An 18,836-nucleotide genomic window follows, 5' to 3' on the forward strand; every position below is an offset into this window, starting at 1 on the left:
GCGGATCAGCAGCCCCCCCGGCCGTGGGCAGCTTGCTAGACCACGTCCCTGCTCTCTGGGCTTGTTGGGCGAAGCGCTGCTGCAGAGCCGAATTTGTACTTGTGAGCGTCTCTCATTGCAGGTCCCTTCACAACGGGACCCCGGACAAGTACCAGGCAACCCCAATCTACAGCTGTTGGTCCCGGAAGCACAGCCCGGGCAATGGGGGAAAAGCCGGCTTTATGCCCCTGCTGCCGGCCCACCCGAGCTGTTTCCAGCTCTGCCCCCGATGCCAGGGTTTACAAGGACTGGTACTGACCGGGGGTAATCTCACCCTTTATTCTCCAGGAACACTGCCCATTCCCCTGGCTCTCCTGTGTATTGGGGGTAGAAACCCCCCACGGAAGGTTTATTGGCTGAACAAAAAGCGATCCGACCACAACTCGGCAGCCTGCAGGGATCCAGTGGGGTGGTGGGGAAAGCAGGAACCCACAAGGGCTTGGGGAGACTGGGGGGTCGCGGTGATAAGGGAACAGGGACCGGGTGGGTGGGGAAGCAGGGCCCTGCGGAGGCAGGGAGGGGAAAACAGGGCCCTGGGAGGAGGGTTGGGACCCAGAGGAGGGGGTGAAGCTGGGGAAGGGGCATGAGGGGGCACACAGGGCCATGGGCAGGGGGTGAAGGGACAAACGGGGGGCACACAGCGTTCCTGGCGTATGGTGGAGGGGCCAATGGGACACTCTGCCCTGGGGGGAGGATGTCTGGGGGGGGGACACACAGAACCCCTGGTACAAGGGTTGGGGTGGGTGCAGCGGGTTGCACGGAGTCCCTGAAAGAGAGGGGGGCGGGAGGGATGCTAGGAGCCTGCTGTGTGTCACTGAGCTCTGCCTACGAGGCTGTGAGTACATCGGGTGCTGCTAACCTGGCAGGGGCATTGTGCCCCCCGCCCCCCGCAGAGGGTATTGGTCAGGCCCCCACGCCCCCTTGTGGCTGTCCTTATCACTGCACCCAGTCCCATCGCAAAAGCCCAGGACTGCAGCAAGGGCCGAGCAATCCGTCGGTGGCCAGCGGGGCAGGCCCTTGTGATTGACCCAAGATGGGGGAGGGGAAGTCAGGACTCCTGGGTTCTATTCCCGACGCTGCCACTGTTTTCTTTTGTGATCTTGGGCAAGTCTCCTCGCCGCTGTGTGCCTCAGTTTCCCCATCGGTAGGATGGCAATTAAAACACTCGCTTCCCACCCATGGGGCCGTGAGGCTCAGTGAAGCACCTGGAGATCCGTGGCAGGAAGAGCAGAGGGGGAGGAGAGTCCCCTGCCACCAATTTAACCGAGGCTCCCTCTGGTCCCTTTCATCTCAGGGCTTCTCCCTGCCCGGGGCATGCCAAGGGCTGGTCTGCATGTGTTCCCAGACCCCCCAGGAGGGACGCACATGTCAGGGGAGGAGCCCTCCCAAGCTGCGCGGCCAGTGTGCTTGGCTGGGAAAGAGGCACAGGCTGTTATGGTTACAGCTTGGCCCAGCTGCCTTGGAGGTACTGCCAGTGGGCTTGGTTTGGGGGGGTCAAGAAGCCCCCCCCCCCAGATTACCTCCTGCTGGCCCTGGCTGGAGGGGCAGGACTGAGGGGAACGGTCGGGGGAGGAGAGCTCCCTCCTCCTGGCAATTAGCAACACCCAGTCTGCCCTGCAGTACGCACCCCCGGGGGCCGTTAGCCCCTCGCATACAAGGCAGCTGTGGCTGAAAGAGCGTGAGCGTGAGGCTGGGAGTGGGGGTTTGTGGGGGCAGGGCGAGGGCTGGCTGGCTGGCTGGCTGGCCGGCCGGTGAGCGGGGACCGTGGGCGGGCTGGCCGAAAGCGGTGGACCAGCGGCCGCTGGCCTGCAGGCCGGATTGTTCATAAACTCAGCAGTTTCGTCGCAGCAGCCGCTACTATCTCTCATTCCCCTCCCTCCCCAGTTTTCGACACCTCATAACCACCGTGTCTTGTGCCGTGTCTGCACTGGGGATTTGCCCTGATTGCAGCCCTTGGGGCAGCTGCTCTGGGGCAAACCCCTCTGCAGGCCGGCCAAGCCAGGCTTTATACCTGCAGGGTAAATACCGCTTGCTTTCTCCCCAACGCGGGGTCACAGGAGGGCAGCTGCACGGGGGGCTGGCCATGGATCGATGGGATCTGGGCAAATTCGCCCTGCAGACAAAGCCTCCCTTTTGCAAGGGCGACCTTGGACCGTAACCTGGGCAGGCGGCGCCGGCGGCAGCTCGGTGCCAGCTCAGGTTCCCGGCCCTCATTTAACCCCTTGTTAATACACAGCAAGCAGCCCAGACTGCATGGAAGCCGCAGCACCAGGGGGCTGGTGGCGCGGCAGCGCTGGAACTTATTGGCGTATTTTACCTTGCACATCCATAAACACAGCCTGTGCCTGCTCCGTGCGCGGAGCCATTCGGTCAAACAGCCTGCGGGGCCACGACTGGCATCGCCGTAAACTCTGTTCCCGGCGTGGCCACGGGCGCCCTGGGCGACCTCGGCTGGGCACGGAGGTCGGTAGAAGTCAGGCCCCTTTGAGGATCTGGGCCTTAGTTCCCCACTGGTAAAATAGGGACAAGGCCCCTTCTCCAGGGTGTGGCGAGGCTAAACCCATCGCTGCTTCGGCGGAGCTCAGCTGCCCATGATGGAAGCCCCGGCCGCCCCTGAGCTCGAGGGGCTGGAGCATTAGAAACCAGGGTCATTGCCCGAAAGCTGCCCCATGGTCTGACTTTGCCGTCTCGTTCACTGCGGCGGTTAAAGGCCCAGAGACGGGCAAGGTCCTTTGGAGAGCTCAAGCCTGACCTCAAACTGGGCTGGGGCCTGCTGCTGCCAGCCGAGGCTCAGGGGCGGGTTCAGGAGCCCTGCCCCCATCTCTTCTTCCTCATGTGCGCACAGCCACGGCCCTCCAAGGGAAGGCCCCGGCGCTGTCAGAGGCCGGATGGCCAAGGCACTGACAGCCAGGGCTCCACCAGCTGCCCCCTCCGTCTGCAGTCTCCAAAGGGTTAACGTGGCCGATCTCTCCCCTGGGCTACGCTGGTCACCCACCAAAAGCCAGAGCCTTCAACAGGGCGCCAGGAGGAGCCCTTGGCTGGCTGATTGCCTTGTAGGGCTGTGCACGGGCTGCTCTCTCTGGTGCTCACTTCAAACATCTGTTATTCCTGTATCTGTTTAGCGCCTCTGCCTCCACTGCATCCTCCCCAGGCCCAGGCTCCCAGCTACTCCACAGGACGGAGCTGTGGTCCCTACACTCCTTGTTTGCCAGTTCCATTTTGGTGCATGCTTCTGACCCCTTGCAAGCCAGAATCAGGTCAAAGCAGCCGTTCAGGTGGCGAGCGGAAAACCCAGCACTCAATCACCATTCATTCCTGCTAATCATCCCTCAAAGAGCCAGCGTAGTCAGGGTGGCTGGACGTAGCTAGCCCAGCCTGAGAGGAAGCCTGCAAAGCTGGTATGGAAGCAGCTATTGCAAATCCCCATGAGACAGACAGACCTGAAGGCCAGCTCTGGGTACGTGCAAACGCTTGCCTCTCTCACCCCCAGAAGTCAGTCCTTACCCACCATGTCTCTTGTACCCGGGACCCCCATGGCCACAATGCTGCATGCGTTATTGGTGCAATTAGGCAGGTGATTCAGGACAATGGGCCAGCCTTAAGCTCAGTAACGTCCGTGTAAGTGCAGAGACTCAGGTGCAGAGCATCAGTCAGCTAGATGCATCCGTCAGCAGTAACCCTTGCAACCAGCTACAACTGCTGATGGCTGCAGCATGCTCCGTCCTACGTAGGCTTCTTCACTAACTCCTGGGAACGCAATACAAGGCCAGGAACGAAGACTACGCAGCAGAGGGGAAATCTCCCCGTTTTGTCTCGGCCCAGTTCAGACAGAGAACAGTGTTACACATGTTCCAAAAAGATGGGGCACGTTCTCATGAATGCTCGGCCCACTGCATTACGCTCAGCTGGTGATGGCAGCTGAGTGATTCCTAGCTGTAAAACCCTGGAGGGAGGTTAGAGCGAAGCAGCAGAGATAGGCTACAGGTTAGGGGTTGCTGGGGGTTTGTTTTAAACTCCTCCCTTGTCCTACAAAGGGATTCAGAAATCCACGCTGGGAAGGGGGGCTATGAAAGTGCCGACTCTGCCCCCCCCCCACACTCCAGCTGCTTCTCCCCTACTACAGCCAGCCCTGGGCCCCTCCCACCTACCTTGTCAGGATGGGCTGAGTGCTATTCCCCTCCAAGCCAATGTGCTTTATAGAAACACCAGGACCTTAAAGGGGAAACAACCCTAGCCAGATCCAGCCGGGGAGTCCCAACGCTCTGCAGCGACAGGCAGGTTAAACTGAGTGCAAACCACAGGCAGGGGTAGGTAGACGGATGGTGTCCATACCTGTAAATTTGCTCTCGCCCACAGCCAGGCCTCTTGCAATTGCTGAAGAAACTACCCTGGAGAAGCTGGCAGCTTTGCTAGGATTCACATGTCCATAATAGCCAGGCTGCGGAGCCTTCCTGCTCTCGGAGCTACCACCTCCCGTGGCCAGGAATTGCTGAGCAGCCTCTGCAGGGAGACCCCCCCCCCCGCTCTAAACACGCCCCAGATGTTCTTCTAGCACAGCTTCTCCTGAGGCCCCTGCTGACTCCTGTCCTACTAACCCAGAAACCAGCTGGAAGATGCACAGGAAAGCAGGCTGCTCGGCTGAAAGGCCAGGTCCCTGGCAGTGCCTAGACTAGCTCAGCCTTGGGGGGTAACGGAGGAGCAGATCCCGAAAGGTACTTCGGTATCTAATTCCCCTGGGAGTTAAATAGCTTTGAGGAGCTAGGCCTGAGTCCGCAGCGTCCCACCTCTGAAATCATGCGTCTTTCCCATCAAGATAGTATTTAGCCTCCACAGCCATGCCAGGGTTTCTCCCTCCCAGGGAGTGGTTAGCGTTTAGATGCTGGGATCCTCAGCTGGGAGACACTCTCAGAAGGGAAGGGCTCTCTCAGAAAGAGATGTTGAAGGGGTGACTTGATCGGCCTGTAAGTACCGACCTGGGGAACAAATATTTCCTAACGGGCTCTTCAGGCTGGCAGGGAAAGGTCTCTGACACGATCCAACGGCTGGAGGTCGCAGCTAGACAAACTAAGATGGGAAATAAGGCATAAACGTTTAACAGGGAAGATAACTAACCCCTGGAACAATTTACCAAGGATCACGGTGGATTCTCCATCGCGGACCATTTTTAATTTAAGATGGAAGGTTTCTCTACCGATATCTGCTCTAGGAATCTGCGTTATACAGCTCAGACGAGCCCATCATCTGGTCTTGGAAACTAGGGAGCCTGCTGAATACAGGGAAGGCCTGAAGCTCCCAGCAAATACCACCATCAAATTCCCACTCCGGCCCAGCCCAGCTTCTGATCAGACAAATGAAAACAACTTAAAAAAATCAAACCAAAAAACCAAAGCAGCGATTGGGAGCCAGCTTCGTTAGAACAACTCAGCAAAATAAAATTCCGCTTTATTGGTGGACAACATTGTTTCACACATACATCAAACAGGCCAAAAAAAAAATAAAAATAAAAATAAACAGCAACTTCATAGACAGAAAAAAACCCAAAAAAACCCTTTTCTCTTTGGCCTTACCATCGCATACAAACCCACTACTTATAGTACAGCTAAAGGACAGACACAAAAAAAGTTACTGGAATGCTCAGAATAAGATTGTAAATTTTTTTTTTTTTGCGTTTTTGTTTTTTTACAAGGTCATTTTTCCTCCTTCGGGAGAATGGTTTGTTGGGACGCGGTCACACCACAAGTAAAGTCAGAGATGGGTAACGAGAGAGAGAGAGAGACACACTTCAAAGCCCCCCATTTGGTCAATCCGAGATCACTTAAAAATGGCTGACCTCCTAACAATATGTACAAAAATATAAAATGTAAATAAAAAATACAAACAAATTCTCCTTTAAAGTATTTTTAAGAAAGAAAGCAGGGCCTTGAAGTTTTGGTGCTGGGGAAAGAGGGGTTCTCGCCCCACTGATGGGGGAGGGGGGGCGGGGGAATCTTTTCGGGCATTCGGTCCGAGTGGCGGCGGCATCGCGGGCAGGTTCGCTCTACTTGGGGAGGGTGACCACGGCGGGGGGGTTGCGACGGGACGTTGAAAGTGAACAGGTCGCGCTGGCCTTTTGTTTGTTTTTCTCCTTATTTTAAAAAATATATATATGTGCTGCCTAGTCATCTTCGTCGGTTTTCTGCTTCTTGGGGTCGACGTCCTCGTCCTGGGGAGGAGCAGAGGCGTTAGGGGGCTGCAGCAGTGGGTGCAGCTACAAGCCTTGCCAAGCGGCACGGGAAGGGTGGGTTTCACGGTATGCCGGGAATCCCACCAGAGCCCCTTTGGGCACGTAAGGCGGGTGGAGCTCTCATCCCTTCGGGCGTGGCTATACTCTGGATCAGCCCTGCAGCTGCAGGTTAGACAGGCTGAGAGCCTGGGCCAGCGAGAAGGGATTTGGCATTTGCTCATAGTGGCAGGGGTTTAGGTTACCTCTCCACAACATCTTCGTTGCCTGCCTGTGCCTCCGCATCCCACGGCCCCCACCAGTGACCAGATCCCTTTGAAACACAGGCCTGCCCACTGCAGCACTAACGCGTCCATACTGCCCGCTGTGGACCTTCTGACTCGGGGCTGCAGCTCGAGCTGCGTCCACACTGCAAGATGACAGGGCTTGGCCCCCAGTCACAGTGGGAAGTGGGCTCTGACCCACCCCGCCCCACAGCAGGGTGCTAGGACCTGGGCGCTTGCTGCGAGTCGAACTGAGGTGTGTGTAACAGAACTGGGGTTTGGGCTCAGATCTGAATCAGAACCCAGGCTTAATGTGCAGTGTAGACATACCCCTGGCTACCAAGTGAGACCCCCCTCGCCAGGAAGCACCTATTCACCCCCGCCCCCACACAGGCTCCCAGCATTTCCTTCCTTTCGGTGTTTGGCTGGAAACCAAGTTCGTGCCGAACAGTCAGAACGGATGCTGGAGCCAGGCGCGAGGGGAGGTGCAGCGTGGAAAGCCACCCAGAGTTCAGGCAAGTGGCTCCCCGCCCCCCCCCCCCACTCCCGACGTGCAGAGCATGGGGGGGGGACTCCTCTCTAGCAGAGCGCTACAGCTCCCACGCTCATCAGGACTTGACAAATTGAGGACAATCCTGGGAGCTGGCTGCCCAGCCCCCCCCGTAATCCACCCCTGGGTTTCCCAGAGCACCCAGCACCACTGTTGCCAATCCCCCTCCTCCCCCAGCCCTCGGAGTAGCTAGGAGGGTTCTCGTCTAGCTAGAGAGAGTCCAGGCGCAGTCGTTCTGGCTGTTCCCTTGTAGCCATGCTGGCTTCTAACCCGGCCACAGGTCTCAATGGAACTGGGGTGGGGCCCGGAGGACCGCGCACAGGCCTGGGGGGAGGAGAACACGGCAACGGGCCGGTAAGTGTGGTTCCACGAGGGCTCGCTGGCCCAGCGCCAGCCCCTCCAGTGTCCTGTTCTCTGGGGTTCACAGCCTGATGCACCCCACCTACCTCGTCATCCTCAGCTGCCCGTTTGCCTGTGGGTGCGTCACCTTCCTCATCTTCATCGCCGTCCTCTTCCTCACCTGGGGGGAGGGCAGGAAGAACAAGGAGCGTGAGCCTTTGGTGGCAGCTTCACGCTGGCCCAGCCTGACGTGGAAAGGACACCGGGGCTGGCAGGCAGGCGAGGAAAGCGCCAGACTAGGCAGAGACCCGCTGGCACGGGAACCCGACCCTTACGGCACAAACTCAGGGCTTGTCCTTCTGCTCCTCGGACGTTCAAGGGCAGCACCAGCTCTTCGTGTGTGTGGCCCAGCGCCGGGCAGCGCGGGCCCCCTCCAGACAGCCAGCGGCTCGTGGCCCAGCGCGCGTCTCCACTGCGACGCCAAGAACAGCCCCCCCCCGCAAGGGCTGGCACACGCTGCCCTCGGCTGGCATCAGCCACCCTGGGGCTCCGGCTCGTGCAGCCAGGCAGCGAATCAGCACGTCCGCCGCGCAGGGGTGGGACGAGAAGGGTGGAGATTATTACAAAGGACGGCGGCTGGGAATAGGAGACGGGGCCGCTATACAACTAGCTCAAAGCCAGCTGCATCCTAGCTGAGCAGTTACCACCTGACAGCTGCTTGGGCCCAGATACCGATCGCTGCAGGTGCCTGGGCTGCAGAATCACCATCGCACGGCGCTTTTCTTGGAGGGGAAGTGGGGGGGGGGGTCTCAGCAGAGGGGCCAAGAGTGGAGTGGGCCACCTGGACACTAGAGACGGTCCCCTCTGCATCTGGAGTGGGGCAGGAGCCCATGCCTCATATGGGTAAATAGAGTGACGAGCACCAAATTTGCTTAAAAAAAGAGAAAGCCTTTCCTAGCGGCTGCTCTAACTGCTCCGATTACTTCTGCTTCTCTTCGCGGCCATTAGTCCATCTTTAATGAGTGAAGAGAGCCAGAGCGCATTAGTTCCGAGTCAGAACACGTCCTAATGATCAGAACGGCCAACAAATTCTGCTGACCGGCCGCAGCCTTCCAGCAAGGGGGCAGAGAGTCAGACGTGACCCACTTGGAGCTCAAATAGCCGGTGGATCAGAACAATGTCGCCTACTGCGCCCGAGGCCAACCGGGCGGGGAGTGAGACTGGGGAGGGGAAACCAGACCAGCCTAAGTCCTTTGCATAACGGGAGGCCCTGCTCAACTGACAGCATTCAGACCAGTAAGCTGCCTTTAAATGTCACCACGAGCTGCACGTACAGACAGCTGGGGATTAGGGTCATCCGCCCGGCCCGCCCTCCGCCAGCATACGCTCAGCCCCAGCATCGCCCCCGCCTCTGGAGCTGCCAGATTAGCTGCAACACTTCACCAGCGAGCTCACGCACCGGGTTACTTGGGTGGATCATGTGACCGCAGTCAAGCTGATTGGGGGCATATTTAGCTGCCTGAGCTTCTTTAAGCAAAGCAAATAATGGGATGGGGTTGGCAGGGAGGGATCTTTAAAAACGGATTTGATGACTCTGGGCTGAAGTTTAGTTCCAAGTATTTCAAACCAGCAGGAGGCAGGAGAGTCACTGGCAGCCCTTACTGGCTTTTCTCTCTCCTATGCAATGCCCAGGTGCTCGCATCAGCCCCTTAGGAACCTCTTCCAAGCAGAGATTAGCTAGGGTTAGGCTGGAAAGACGTGAGTTAACCTTCCTGGAACCCCGGAGGGCCCCTGCCTCTTCCCCGCTCCCCTCCCCATGCCAGGCGTTAACCACGCAGCAGGGTGCAGGTGGCTCAGTGCTCCGAATCGTATCCATGCTTTTCTTTGACGGGTGACAGCAGAGGGGGCTGCATCACGCGCACCACCACGGTATCTAAACAACGCCCCACAGCCACAGCGAAGCCCAGCTATGCAAAGCACCCAGAAGTAGCAGGCAGCCCTTCGAGGGTTTCTTGGAAAAGGCGGATGGGCCCAGGCTCCCACAAGGCTGAGGTGAAATTCAACTCCAAGGGTTAAACGTCCATCCTGCAAGGCCGAGGCTGCTGGTGTATCTCCAGTGAGCTATCCAGGAACCAGTTCCTATACGGACAGCGCCGTGTCCCCCTTATTCCCCCGGGACTGCTGCCAGGAAGAGCCCAGACTTTCCTCTATTCAGACAGGGGCTTGCTTAAAGCCCTTCAATTCCCGGCCTCAAAACCCCACACCCAGCACAACCCGCTGATGCCGCCCAAGATTGCAGGGGATTAACCAGGAATAGCTAATCAAGGGACTTGTTTCAGGTTGAACTCAAGAAGCATGGTTTGCTAATAATGGTTCGCAGCCTCCTCCCAGCCTTAATTAGGATTAAAAATAGAGATTTTTATTCAGCCAAGTGGATCTTGGACAAGGAGCGGGGGAGGCTGAAAAGGGAAGCAGGTAGGGAAGTGACTGGTGGTCCACTGATGCCTGCCTGCAGGCCGGGTTACACTAGGAAACCGGAGGGAGATGGGAGCTGCAAGGGGAGACATTTCAAAAAAGTTTAAATGAGCCATTTGCTCCTATTCTAGCTGCAGATAAGACGCGCTGCAGGAAAGAGCTAAAGGTTCATGCATCTGCTTAAGTGGAACCAACTGCTTAGCGTGAATCATTAGCCTGGGAAGTGAGTATGATTGAGCAGCACGTGCGGGGACTGCATGAGAGCGGCATCGACCTCCTATGTGCTCTGCTCCTCACCCGCCTGGCAAAGGGAGACCCCCAGAGCCCTGGCTCATTCCCCGGCCAGGGCAGGCCAGTGAGACTGTGGCTTCGCCCGCCACGTGCAGCCGACGTCGGTTTGCCGTTGCGCTGGGACCGGCTCAGCTCCTGGGATTAAGGGCGGGTTTTTCAGCTCTGTGCTACGAGCTAAAGCGTTTACGCAGGGCCCCTGCACTACGCAGCATGGCCAGAATGGGGAGCGATCTGTCCTCAACCTGTTAGAACAAACTCAGGCTGATTTCAGACCCGGGCTGGCAGATCGGGGCCGCCAGGAGGCAGGGGAGCGACGATACAAGGCTGGCTAGACCGTCAGTTGCAGCAAGCAGACAACTGCCCAGAGCAGCCACAAGGGGGAGATGCTGCTCCTGGCACTCGCTGGCCACGTGCAGTAACTCAAGCCTCTTGCTAAAGGGTCCCATTTCAGGGCCGGATTTGGCTACTCTAAGGTGAGAAAGCAGGGTGAAAAATTACCATCACCCTCTTCCTCCTCGTCCTCTTCTTCGCCACCTTCTTCTTCCTCTTCGTCTACTTCATTGTCAGCCTCCTGCTCGCCGTTTTCCTCGTTCTCCTTGTCAAGACAAGACACTCACTTAAAAAAAAAAAATGCATGGAGGGAAATCGCTCGCCTCCCCATCCCATCCCATCCCCACACACAGAACCGCAGCCCGAGATCGAGCGATCTAGGAACCCATCCAGCAAGTGCAGTTGAGGAGACGGGCCCCCACTTTGCTCAGCCTTCCTAGCAGGTGCCCACCGGCTGACATGCAAGCTATGTGTGTTTTCACTTCAAGGCTGTTCCCCGTTCTGTCTACGCTTCACGCAGAAACAAAGATAAAGGACTTAAATTTGATGGTAATGCGGCGGCTGCATCTTGAGCCTCAGACAGGAATCTAAAGTCTATTGTGACATCGTGTCAGATTAAAAGGCAGCATTGTCAGTTTCCCTCTGGCTTTTGTTAGAAAAACAACAAAACAAGCCAACCCCAGATTTGCTTGTGTACAAGGCTTTCCCCACCCATCTGTTTGCCACATTTTCAAACCAAACCAGGGCTTCTAGAAGGAGGCGGCAATGAAGACAAGCGTTCTCTGCGGGATTTAAGAGTCAGCCCAAGAGCTCCCACCACACCTCCCCTTCCCGCCCGTACACCTGGAAATCACCCGCGGGCTGGAGGCTTTCACCGACTCTGAAACTGTACCAGCATGTTGCTTTCCCAATGGGGTTACGCAGCAGGGCGCTGCTGCATGCAACCTTTCCTCCTCCCAGAGAATGCCAAACCATGAGTCCGCGGGAACAGCAGCAAGCAAAGGGCCATCTCCCAAGGATGGTCTAGCGATACTTACAGCGTTGCCGTTGGCTGGTGCATCTCTGCCATTTTCTGTCTCTTCCACAACTTCTTTCTTCTCTTTTAGATCCTTAAAGGAACAGAAATAACCAATGAGTCACCAGGATTCCAGCCTACAATCCTCATGGTAGGAAAGTTATAAAACGGGGGGGTGGGGGGGGTGGTTAGGTTTGGGAGACAATTACCCTTTACATCCCTTGCATGAGCAACTTGTTCTGGACAGTTGTTGTGGGTGTTGGAACCAGGGAGAGATTTTAAGTTTGTATTAACTATACTTTATTAAAGCAAAAGGTGCCTGGTACTAAAAGAGGTGGCCACATTTAACTCAGGAACTCCCAGGATCTTCCAAACGTAAAGAGCTGGTCTCCTGCTTTGCAGCCAAAGCACTGGCTCATTTCCCACCTTATCGTGTTCAGGGGAAACGGCTGCATTCCCACTGATAGCCCTTTGGCGCACGCTGAATTACAGAATCAGTCACCCCAGGGTCTGCAGACTCGCACAGCCACTTGCTGCCTTCACAACAGGGAAGGGTAGAGAACTGAGCCCAAATTGTTATTAGCTGAGCTTGTGGTGTCTCTCCCAACCGGATTGCTCTTACTTGTAGTCACAGAGTGGAAACTCCAGGATAAATCTCAAGACTCTTAGTCAAACAGCAGGGAGACGGCTATTTTTTCCACATTACTCCAAGGAACATGGCGCCGTTAGATTTAACACTGCTAGATCAGTTCAAATCCGAACCGCAAGCACAGGCAGGAGAGAGCAAGCGCCCGTATGTTTTTGTTATTGATCACTGTCGAGACGTCATGCCAAGTCACTAGGCAAACAGGCTGAAAGGATCCAACTTTCTGTTCCCGCACATGGCTAAAAAGAACGTCTGCATCATCCTCCCCTTATGTTACTGCATCAGCTGCAGCTAGATCCTGCTTGCCACGAGAGAAGTTATTACCCCTGCCAAGGAAAGTTAAGGGGCCTTTCACCAGGGCTGCAGGGCAGCCAGGCAGTCTGCCTTGAACAAAGACCATGAGGTGTTGGAAACTTTTTGGCAGCTTCCTGCTCTGCTGCAGCAGCAAACCTGTGTTTTTTTGGTGTTTGGCGGCCTCTCCGCAAGCCCCTCAGCCTGGATGGAAGCATGTCACTTTCACCCTCAGAGTTGGTGTCACTTTCTCACCGTTAGTGTCACAGCATAGCCAGCCCTGATTAATATGCCCATCTCTCTCTTTTTATTTGGATGAAAATAACCTTTGGATTATTCGGTCAACAGCAAAGGCATATTAGAACAGTGGACTACTTAAGCCTTTCAGATACCCAGGCATCTGGATAAAGCAAGCAAGGATTAATAAAGTCTGACCGCATTATCCCAAGACAACCTAGCCCTGGATGCCTTGAAAGGGCATCCTCTGCAATACCAAGCACTGGGGTTTATTACACCTGTTGCTGAGACCCTAGTCAAGTAAATATTCTGTTCAGAAGTGCAGATCTACTTCCTCCTTCTACTAACATTTGAATCCCATGCAAATTGCAGTTTCTCTGAACCGACCATCTCCGACTCCTATCAGTCATTACTGGAGGAGTGAGATGCTAGCATTTAACCTCACTCTTATTTGCTGTCATGCCATAACTACTTAGAGCCAGCACACAATTTTAAACTGACCTACAAGGAAATTCTAAGATACCCCAAGTTTAACACAGAAGAAATGAAATAGTCAAAATTTCCAAGTCACGAATTACGATGTTCATAATCCTTTTTGAGAAGTTATGCGTAAAACACAAGTGGTTCTTATGGCTAAGGAGGAGCAGTAATGTTATTACTAATTTTAGTTTAATAAATCCGAGGCACCAGCCTTCAGTGTTCCATTTAAGATACTTTCAGTTCAATTATAATTGAGTTACAAGGCCAGGCTTATTTGCATAGCAACGGTGCTGCTAGAAATGCACACTACAACTTTTTCCATTCCTAAGAACGAATCCAATGCAAATAGACAAATTTGTACCAGACTACAGATGAGGAGTCAATGTAGCAGTATTACTTTAGTTTTAATGCTTTGATGGAGCCTCCAATTATAGGTGCGGCAGGACTGTTTGTCCATAAAATAGCAGTGATGTTTAGTCATAGGGAAGCCCTACCTTCCACCTTCTCCTACTCCCAAAAAGTGAACTTGAATATTCCATTTGGCACAGTAGTAATGGACACTAGAAACCATCAAAACCAACTGCATTCATAAGCCATGTCATAGCTAATCCCCAGTACAGACAGAGCAAAAAAACCCAGTCAGGTCTGATCATTTAAAGGTGGCCTAAAATATACGGCCAGCAAACTGCAAGGATTGGTCCAGTCCCAGGTACTTCTGGAATATTTGTTCATGTGATTTGTTGCCCTGCTGCAGGAGACCCACCTGCCCCTTCAGTTCTAGCCACACCATTCGGTCACTCGGAGGCAGTGGTTTGCATGGACTCCACGGTGCGATGGGTTTTAAGGGGCCTCAATTTTCAGTGACATCAGCAGTTTGCAAAATAAAGTTGCACATTGCCAGGATTCTACATTTGTTTTATTTATTTATTGCCAGTCTTCTGCGATCCCCACAGCCCACCTGCAACCTCCCAGTGTTCTGAGTCAGTCAATGGGGCTTACTGCAGCTTCAAAGGGCCAGGCAGTGGGCTGCAGCAACCCTCCCGCCAGCAGGGGGCGCCGGCTCCTCAGCGCCACGCGCCCTGCCCCATTTCAAACCGCGCGCCACTCTCCGCGCCTTCTGATTGGCCCAGCGCCGCCGCGCCAGCCCCGCCCTTCGCGTCTTGCCGGGAACTGTAGTCTCCGCGGGGCCCTCCGGCGCAAGGCCGCCCGCGGGGAGCGAACTCCAACTCCCATGGGGCCCCGCGCGGGCGGAGCGCGCAGAGGCGGCAGCACGTGCTGATGAGCGAGCTCTGTTGCGAAGCTGGGGGTGGGGGGGGCGGCGCCGAGCAGAGCAGGAGGAGCCGCCGCCCGGGAGCCGAGGCGGCAGCTCTGGGACCCCTCCCCCCACCCGGCGGAATAAATCTTCAGTGTCTTGTTTATTTCAGTGTCCCGACGTGAAGCGGGCGGGACCCGCGCCCTTGATCAGCTCCCCCGCCGGACCCCCATGGGGATTGGGGGGGGGTGTCCTGCTGGCTAGGGCCCGCGTCACACAACGGGGGCGGGAGGCAGGTGGACTCAACGCCCCACCCGAACTGGGGAAGGTGCAAAGCGCCGCCTCCCCCCTCCAGAGCCGGGTCCCCGGAAGGTTTGGGGGTGCACCGGCCGAGCCCCCCCCCCCGGGCTGTAGGGGCAGCTCGTACCGCGGGGGCCGCTAGCCCAGCGCCGGGCGAGCCCCCCGCAGAAGTGCAGTCCCGCGGGGGAAGCGCAGGGGGCTGCTACACAAATCCCGGGGGGGACGGGACGGGACGGACAGCGGGGAAGTTTCCCCCGCCCCCAAAGGGCAAGGGCAGGTTAATTAGATTCTCCCCCACCCCCGGGATACCTCCGAAACAGGCGGCTGGAGGGGGAGCGCGAGCGAGGGAGCCCCCCCCCCCGGTGCATCCGCTGGGCGGGACCCCCTGGCCGCGGCCGGGACCCGAGCGAGCCAAAGTTCAGCGAAGGGGGGAGGGGACAGAAGGGAAACGGGGGGTGGGAAGCGCTCCGCACGGCGGGGGCTGGGGTCCGGGGACTCTCGAGTCGCAGAAGCGGGAAAACAGAAGTGAAAACGAAATTTGCAAGCAGGATTTTGGGCTGCGGACTCCCGTGGCGGCTCCGCGCCTAGCCCCGCAGCCCGTAACCGGCTGTAGCGCCTGCCCGGGGCTGGAGGGGGGGGATGGTGCCCGCTGACCTTCTTCCCAGCCCCGGTGGGTGTAGGGCGGCGGCAGCGGGCGGAACACCTTGAAACACAGACAAATGCCCAGAGGAGAGCGGCGTCCTCCCCCCGCCCCCAGCTTCCCGGGGCCATAGAAAAGCCCCCCCCCCCCCCCAGCCCGCTGGGGATCCAGCCATGGCCACAACTCCCCCCCCCCACTGCAGTGATCGGCCGGAGTACGGGGAGAAGCCGCGACCCGCCAAGCAAAGCGGGGGTGGTACTGCGTGGGGTGATCCTCGCTACATTGTATCCATCGCTCGCTACGCTGTATCCAAGCCCGGCCACTTCGGACTCTGCCAGTCGGGGCCGGAGGCTCACAACCCCCCCCCCCACACACACACGCTGTGGCTGGAAGTTTCACACTCCCCCCCCTCACCCGCACTCCCACGCGTGGGCTCCCTGACAGTCTCTCCTCACTCGAGCCACGTTCTGTCCTTAGGCTTCACCTCCGTGAAGGCGGCAGCGGCTGGGACACCCGCTGGGGAGCCCAGCGCGGAGGGCAAACCCCAGGGCGCCAGTGATTTAAGCTTCTGGTGAAAACAGCGCGGGGTCCCTCCCTTCGCCTCCCTCCTTTTGCCCCACAAGGTTAATCGGTCTTTAACCGGAGTTAAAACCCCTGCAGCCTGATGGGGATCTTAACCCGCTTAAAAAGAAAAAAACGGGGGGGGGGGGGGGGAGAACCGGGCTCCGTCCCCAGCTGGGGAGCCAGGCTGATACTGAAAGCGGCCGGGCTGGGGGTCCGGCAGGTATCTGGGGCTGCGACCCCCGAGAGGCAAAGCCACGTTATTTCGCCGGCCCGGCACGCTCGCTTCCTGGCATCATTAAACAAAGAACCCGCGCAGATCGCCACCAACATTTGCAGTCAAATCCAAGCGTCTCCCCATCAAAGTCAAGTCTCGCCCCCCCGCCGGCCAGCCGAGGAAATCGCTTCCGATTATTCGCCGCCACCGAGTTGTAAAGTTATTTCCAGGCAATTGAAGTGATCGGGTTGTTTGTTTGTTTGGGTGACGGTGTTTTTAAATGCCCGACCCCCGCCTCCCCCCAACAAACGTTTCGTTTCTCGCCCGCTTCATTTCAAAAGAAAGGGAGGGAGGGGGGGCCGGGATCAACCCCCATTAAAAAGTGGGTGTTTCGGGCCGGATCCCTTCCCCCCACTTTCCAGGCAGGTTATTTCCCCTCTCTCGGGCAGGAGGACTAAAGTGGGATCCAAGTTTGATTCGGTGGGGGGGGGGGGGGAGGGGGCTGTCAAGCGGCGAGGCGATTTGAATGAAGAGAGATTTCCAGACAGGCAACATCAACAAAATTACAGGGCGCTTTTAAATGCCTGGTTGAAACACACACACACACACACACACAGCAAAACCCCTCCAGCATAAGACTTTACAAAACTCCCCCCACCCAGCCACCCACCCAAATAAACAAACAAACAAACCACTCTAGGTGTGCAGCATTTAAGAGACAAATCACGCTCCCTTCCCCCACCCCTTACAGACAAAGAGAAAAGAAAAAAAAAGACACACACAGCAGGTCCCGTCCCCCCCCCAGACAAAACGGTACTTAGGCGCACACAGTAAAAAAAAAAAAAAGCGGAAAAACCGAGGGGGGTGGAGCGGAGGGCTGGGTGCGGAGCCTCACCTTGGTGGAGATCTCCGCGCTGGTGTCCACGGCCGTGTCCGACATGGTGCGTGGGGAGAGGGGTATATAAAATAGATCTGATATAAAAATAAGCGAGGAGCAGGTCCGGCAGCCCGAGGAGCGGCGCGCAGCAGGGCAGGAACAATGCAAAGATGGCTTTGGCCAGAGCCAGTGGAGAACTCACGCGGCGCCACTAGCTTTAATATAGATTAGTGGGCGGCGCGCTCACTCCCCTGCGCCATCCCCATTGGCCAGGCGCGGGGGAGCTGGGCCCGGCCATTGGTCGGAGGGCAAACAATGGGCAAGGCCGCTTAAAGCGGCAGAGCCGCCCCGTGGATGCAATGAGTTTGCGCCCGGCCTCAGCATGCGGAGCGCGGCAACGGCCTGGCGGCTCCTCTCCGCCCCCTTCCCCCCCCTCCGCAGGGCAGTCGCTCCGCATGCCGCGTGCAAAACGCAGAGCCCTGGGTTGCATTGTTAGCGCCAGGCTGGAACAGAGGAACTAAGCAGGAGGAGAAACCGACCCCCCCCGTCTCTGCTTGCGTCTCTCTCCTGCAGCCGCGGTGCCGCCGCCGGCTTCTGCATGTCTCCGCTGCCATTAGGGCAGCAACCCCCACTCTGCCAGGGGAGGGGGGATTGAAAAAGTTGATGCAAATGAAATCCGCTTCTACGTTAAGCGCGCCCCCCCCTTGCAAAGAGCAGCTGCGCGTTTTCCACCCGTGCAAGCGGCGGGGGGAGGTTTATTCCGCCTTTGGCTGATTAAAACCCAAGAGCAGCGTTAGTCCCTATGAAAAACCTCACACGGGGCTGGGACTTTCCAACTCAAGGGAGAGGAGGTCGGGGTTTCAATCCACAAGCCACGACCGAATAAGCGACCCCTCCCCGCTCCACACACTCCCTTTATCTTAGTGGTGATTGAACCTTTTACGATCCAGCCACACCATTAACAAAAACTCCCCCCTCCCTAAAAAAACAGGAAATTACAGTTAAAAAAAATACAGTTCCGATTCCCCCCCAATTTCACACTGGGGGGGGAAGGAAATCCAGCCTTTTCCCCACCTGGGTATCAACGCTCTCACCCCGCATTACCCTTTTAAAGCTCATTTAAAACCCCAAACTTATTTTCCCCGAAAGCAAGAAATTTACACAAGTTAATCTGTGAAGACTAATTAAAAAATCTGCATCCAGGATTTTTTCCCCCTTTGCTAGAGCCCGACCTCCTCCCCCCCCCCCGCGTAACTTTGCAAATGGGATGGGAAGGGGAAAGAGAGACAGAATCCCCCAGTCTTAATATCATGCAGTGGAATAAATCAAATTGGACGGAGACGGGGGAAAATAGAATTTTTTTTTGCATTTTTTTTAAAAGCCACATTGCAATTTGTTGTTTGAAAACTGCCCAATTTTTTTTTGCACTCCCCACGTTTTGCACGAAGCTGGGTCTGTCCCACACGCCGGCCCCCTCCCAGCTGGACCGGGTGCAGTTGAACCGGCAGAAAGTCCCGTTTCAAGCTGCAATTGAGCTCAATGGAGGCAGCTGAGCAGGGAAGGGGGGGTAGAGGAACGTGCCACACTCAAAATGGCGCCCGGAGCCCTTCATGGGGCAACCCTTCGGTTTTCCCTCCCAGCCAGGGGCTCTAAAAGGCCGGGTCCGGCCGAACCGCCACCGCAGCACCTTCATAAGGCAATTCCCGGTGCCCGTTGCAGGAATGTGGCGGTGGGAGCCGGCGGAGGGGCAGCCCCGGGCGGAACAGCGCTTCTGCCACACTCAACATGGCCGTTGGGCCGGGGCAGAGTCTCG

The 18,836-nt window shown here is 56.8% G+C and overlaps 1 protein-coding gene across 4 annotated transcripts; it reads right to left on the reverse strand.

Annotated features, from left to right (window-relative positions):
• Positions 1-5,446: 5,446 nt before the first annotated feature.
• Positions 5,447-17,227, reverse strand: PTMA (prothymosin alpha). Of its 4 annotated transcripts, none has more exons than XM_045030549.1 (5): positions 17,042-17,227; positions 11,545-11,616; positions 10,682-10,769; positions 7,519-7,592; positions 5,447-6,241 (listed from the first exon to the last, which is right to left on the reverse strand). In XM_045030549.1, the coding sequence occupies exons 1-5, from the start codon at positions 17,084-17,086 to the stop codon at positions 6,194-6,196; spliced, it is 327 nt and encodes a 108-aa protein (XP_044886484.1). In that variant the 5' UTR covers positions 17,087-17,227; the 3' UTR covers positions 5,447-6,193. The 4 variants fall into 4 exon arrangements, with proteins under 4 accessions (XP_044886484.1, XP_044886483.1, XP_044886482.1 ...); XM_045030548.1 differs by having other exon boundaries at positions 10,682-10,772; XM_045030547.1 differs by having other exon boundaries at positions 10,676-10,769; positions 17,042-17,226.
• Positions 17,228-18,836: the final 1,609 nt, after the last annotated feature.

The sequence above is a fragment of the Mauremys mutica genome, chromosome 9, assembly GCF_020497125.1.
Source record: "Mauremys mutica isolate MM-2020 ecotype Southern chromosome 9, ASM2049712v1, whole genome shotgun sequence".
Lineage (NCBI taxonomy): Eukaryota > Metazoa > Chordata > Testudines > Geoemydidae > Mauremys > Mauremys mutica.

What these genes read in the sequence shown, in the direction of transcription:
- PTMA (XM_045030546.1), bottom strand. Translation starts at nt 17,086, where the DNA reads ATGTCGGACACGGCCGTGGACACCAGCGCGGAGATCTCCACCAAG. An exon ending in GCGCGGAGATCTCCACCAAG is followed by an intron (nt 11,617 to 17,041) that starts GTGAGGCTCCGC and finishes TGTTCCTTTAAG; the next exon opens with GATCTAAAAGAGAAGAAAGA. An exon ending in GGGCAGCTGAGGATGACGAG is followed by an intron (nt 6,242 to 7,518) that starts GTAGGTGGGGTG and finishes GCTCCTCCCCAG; the next exon opens with GACGAGGACGTCGACCCCAA.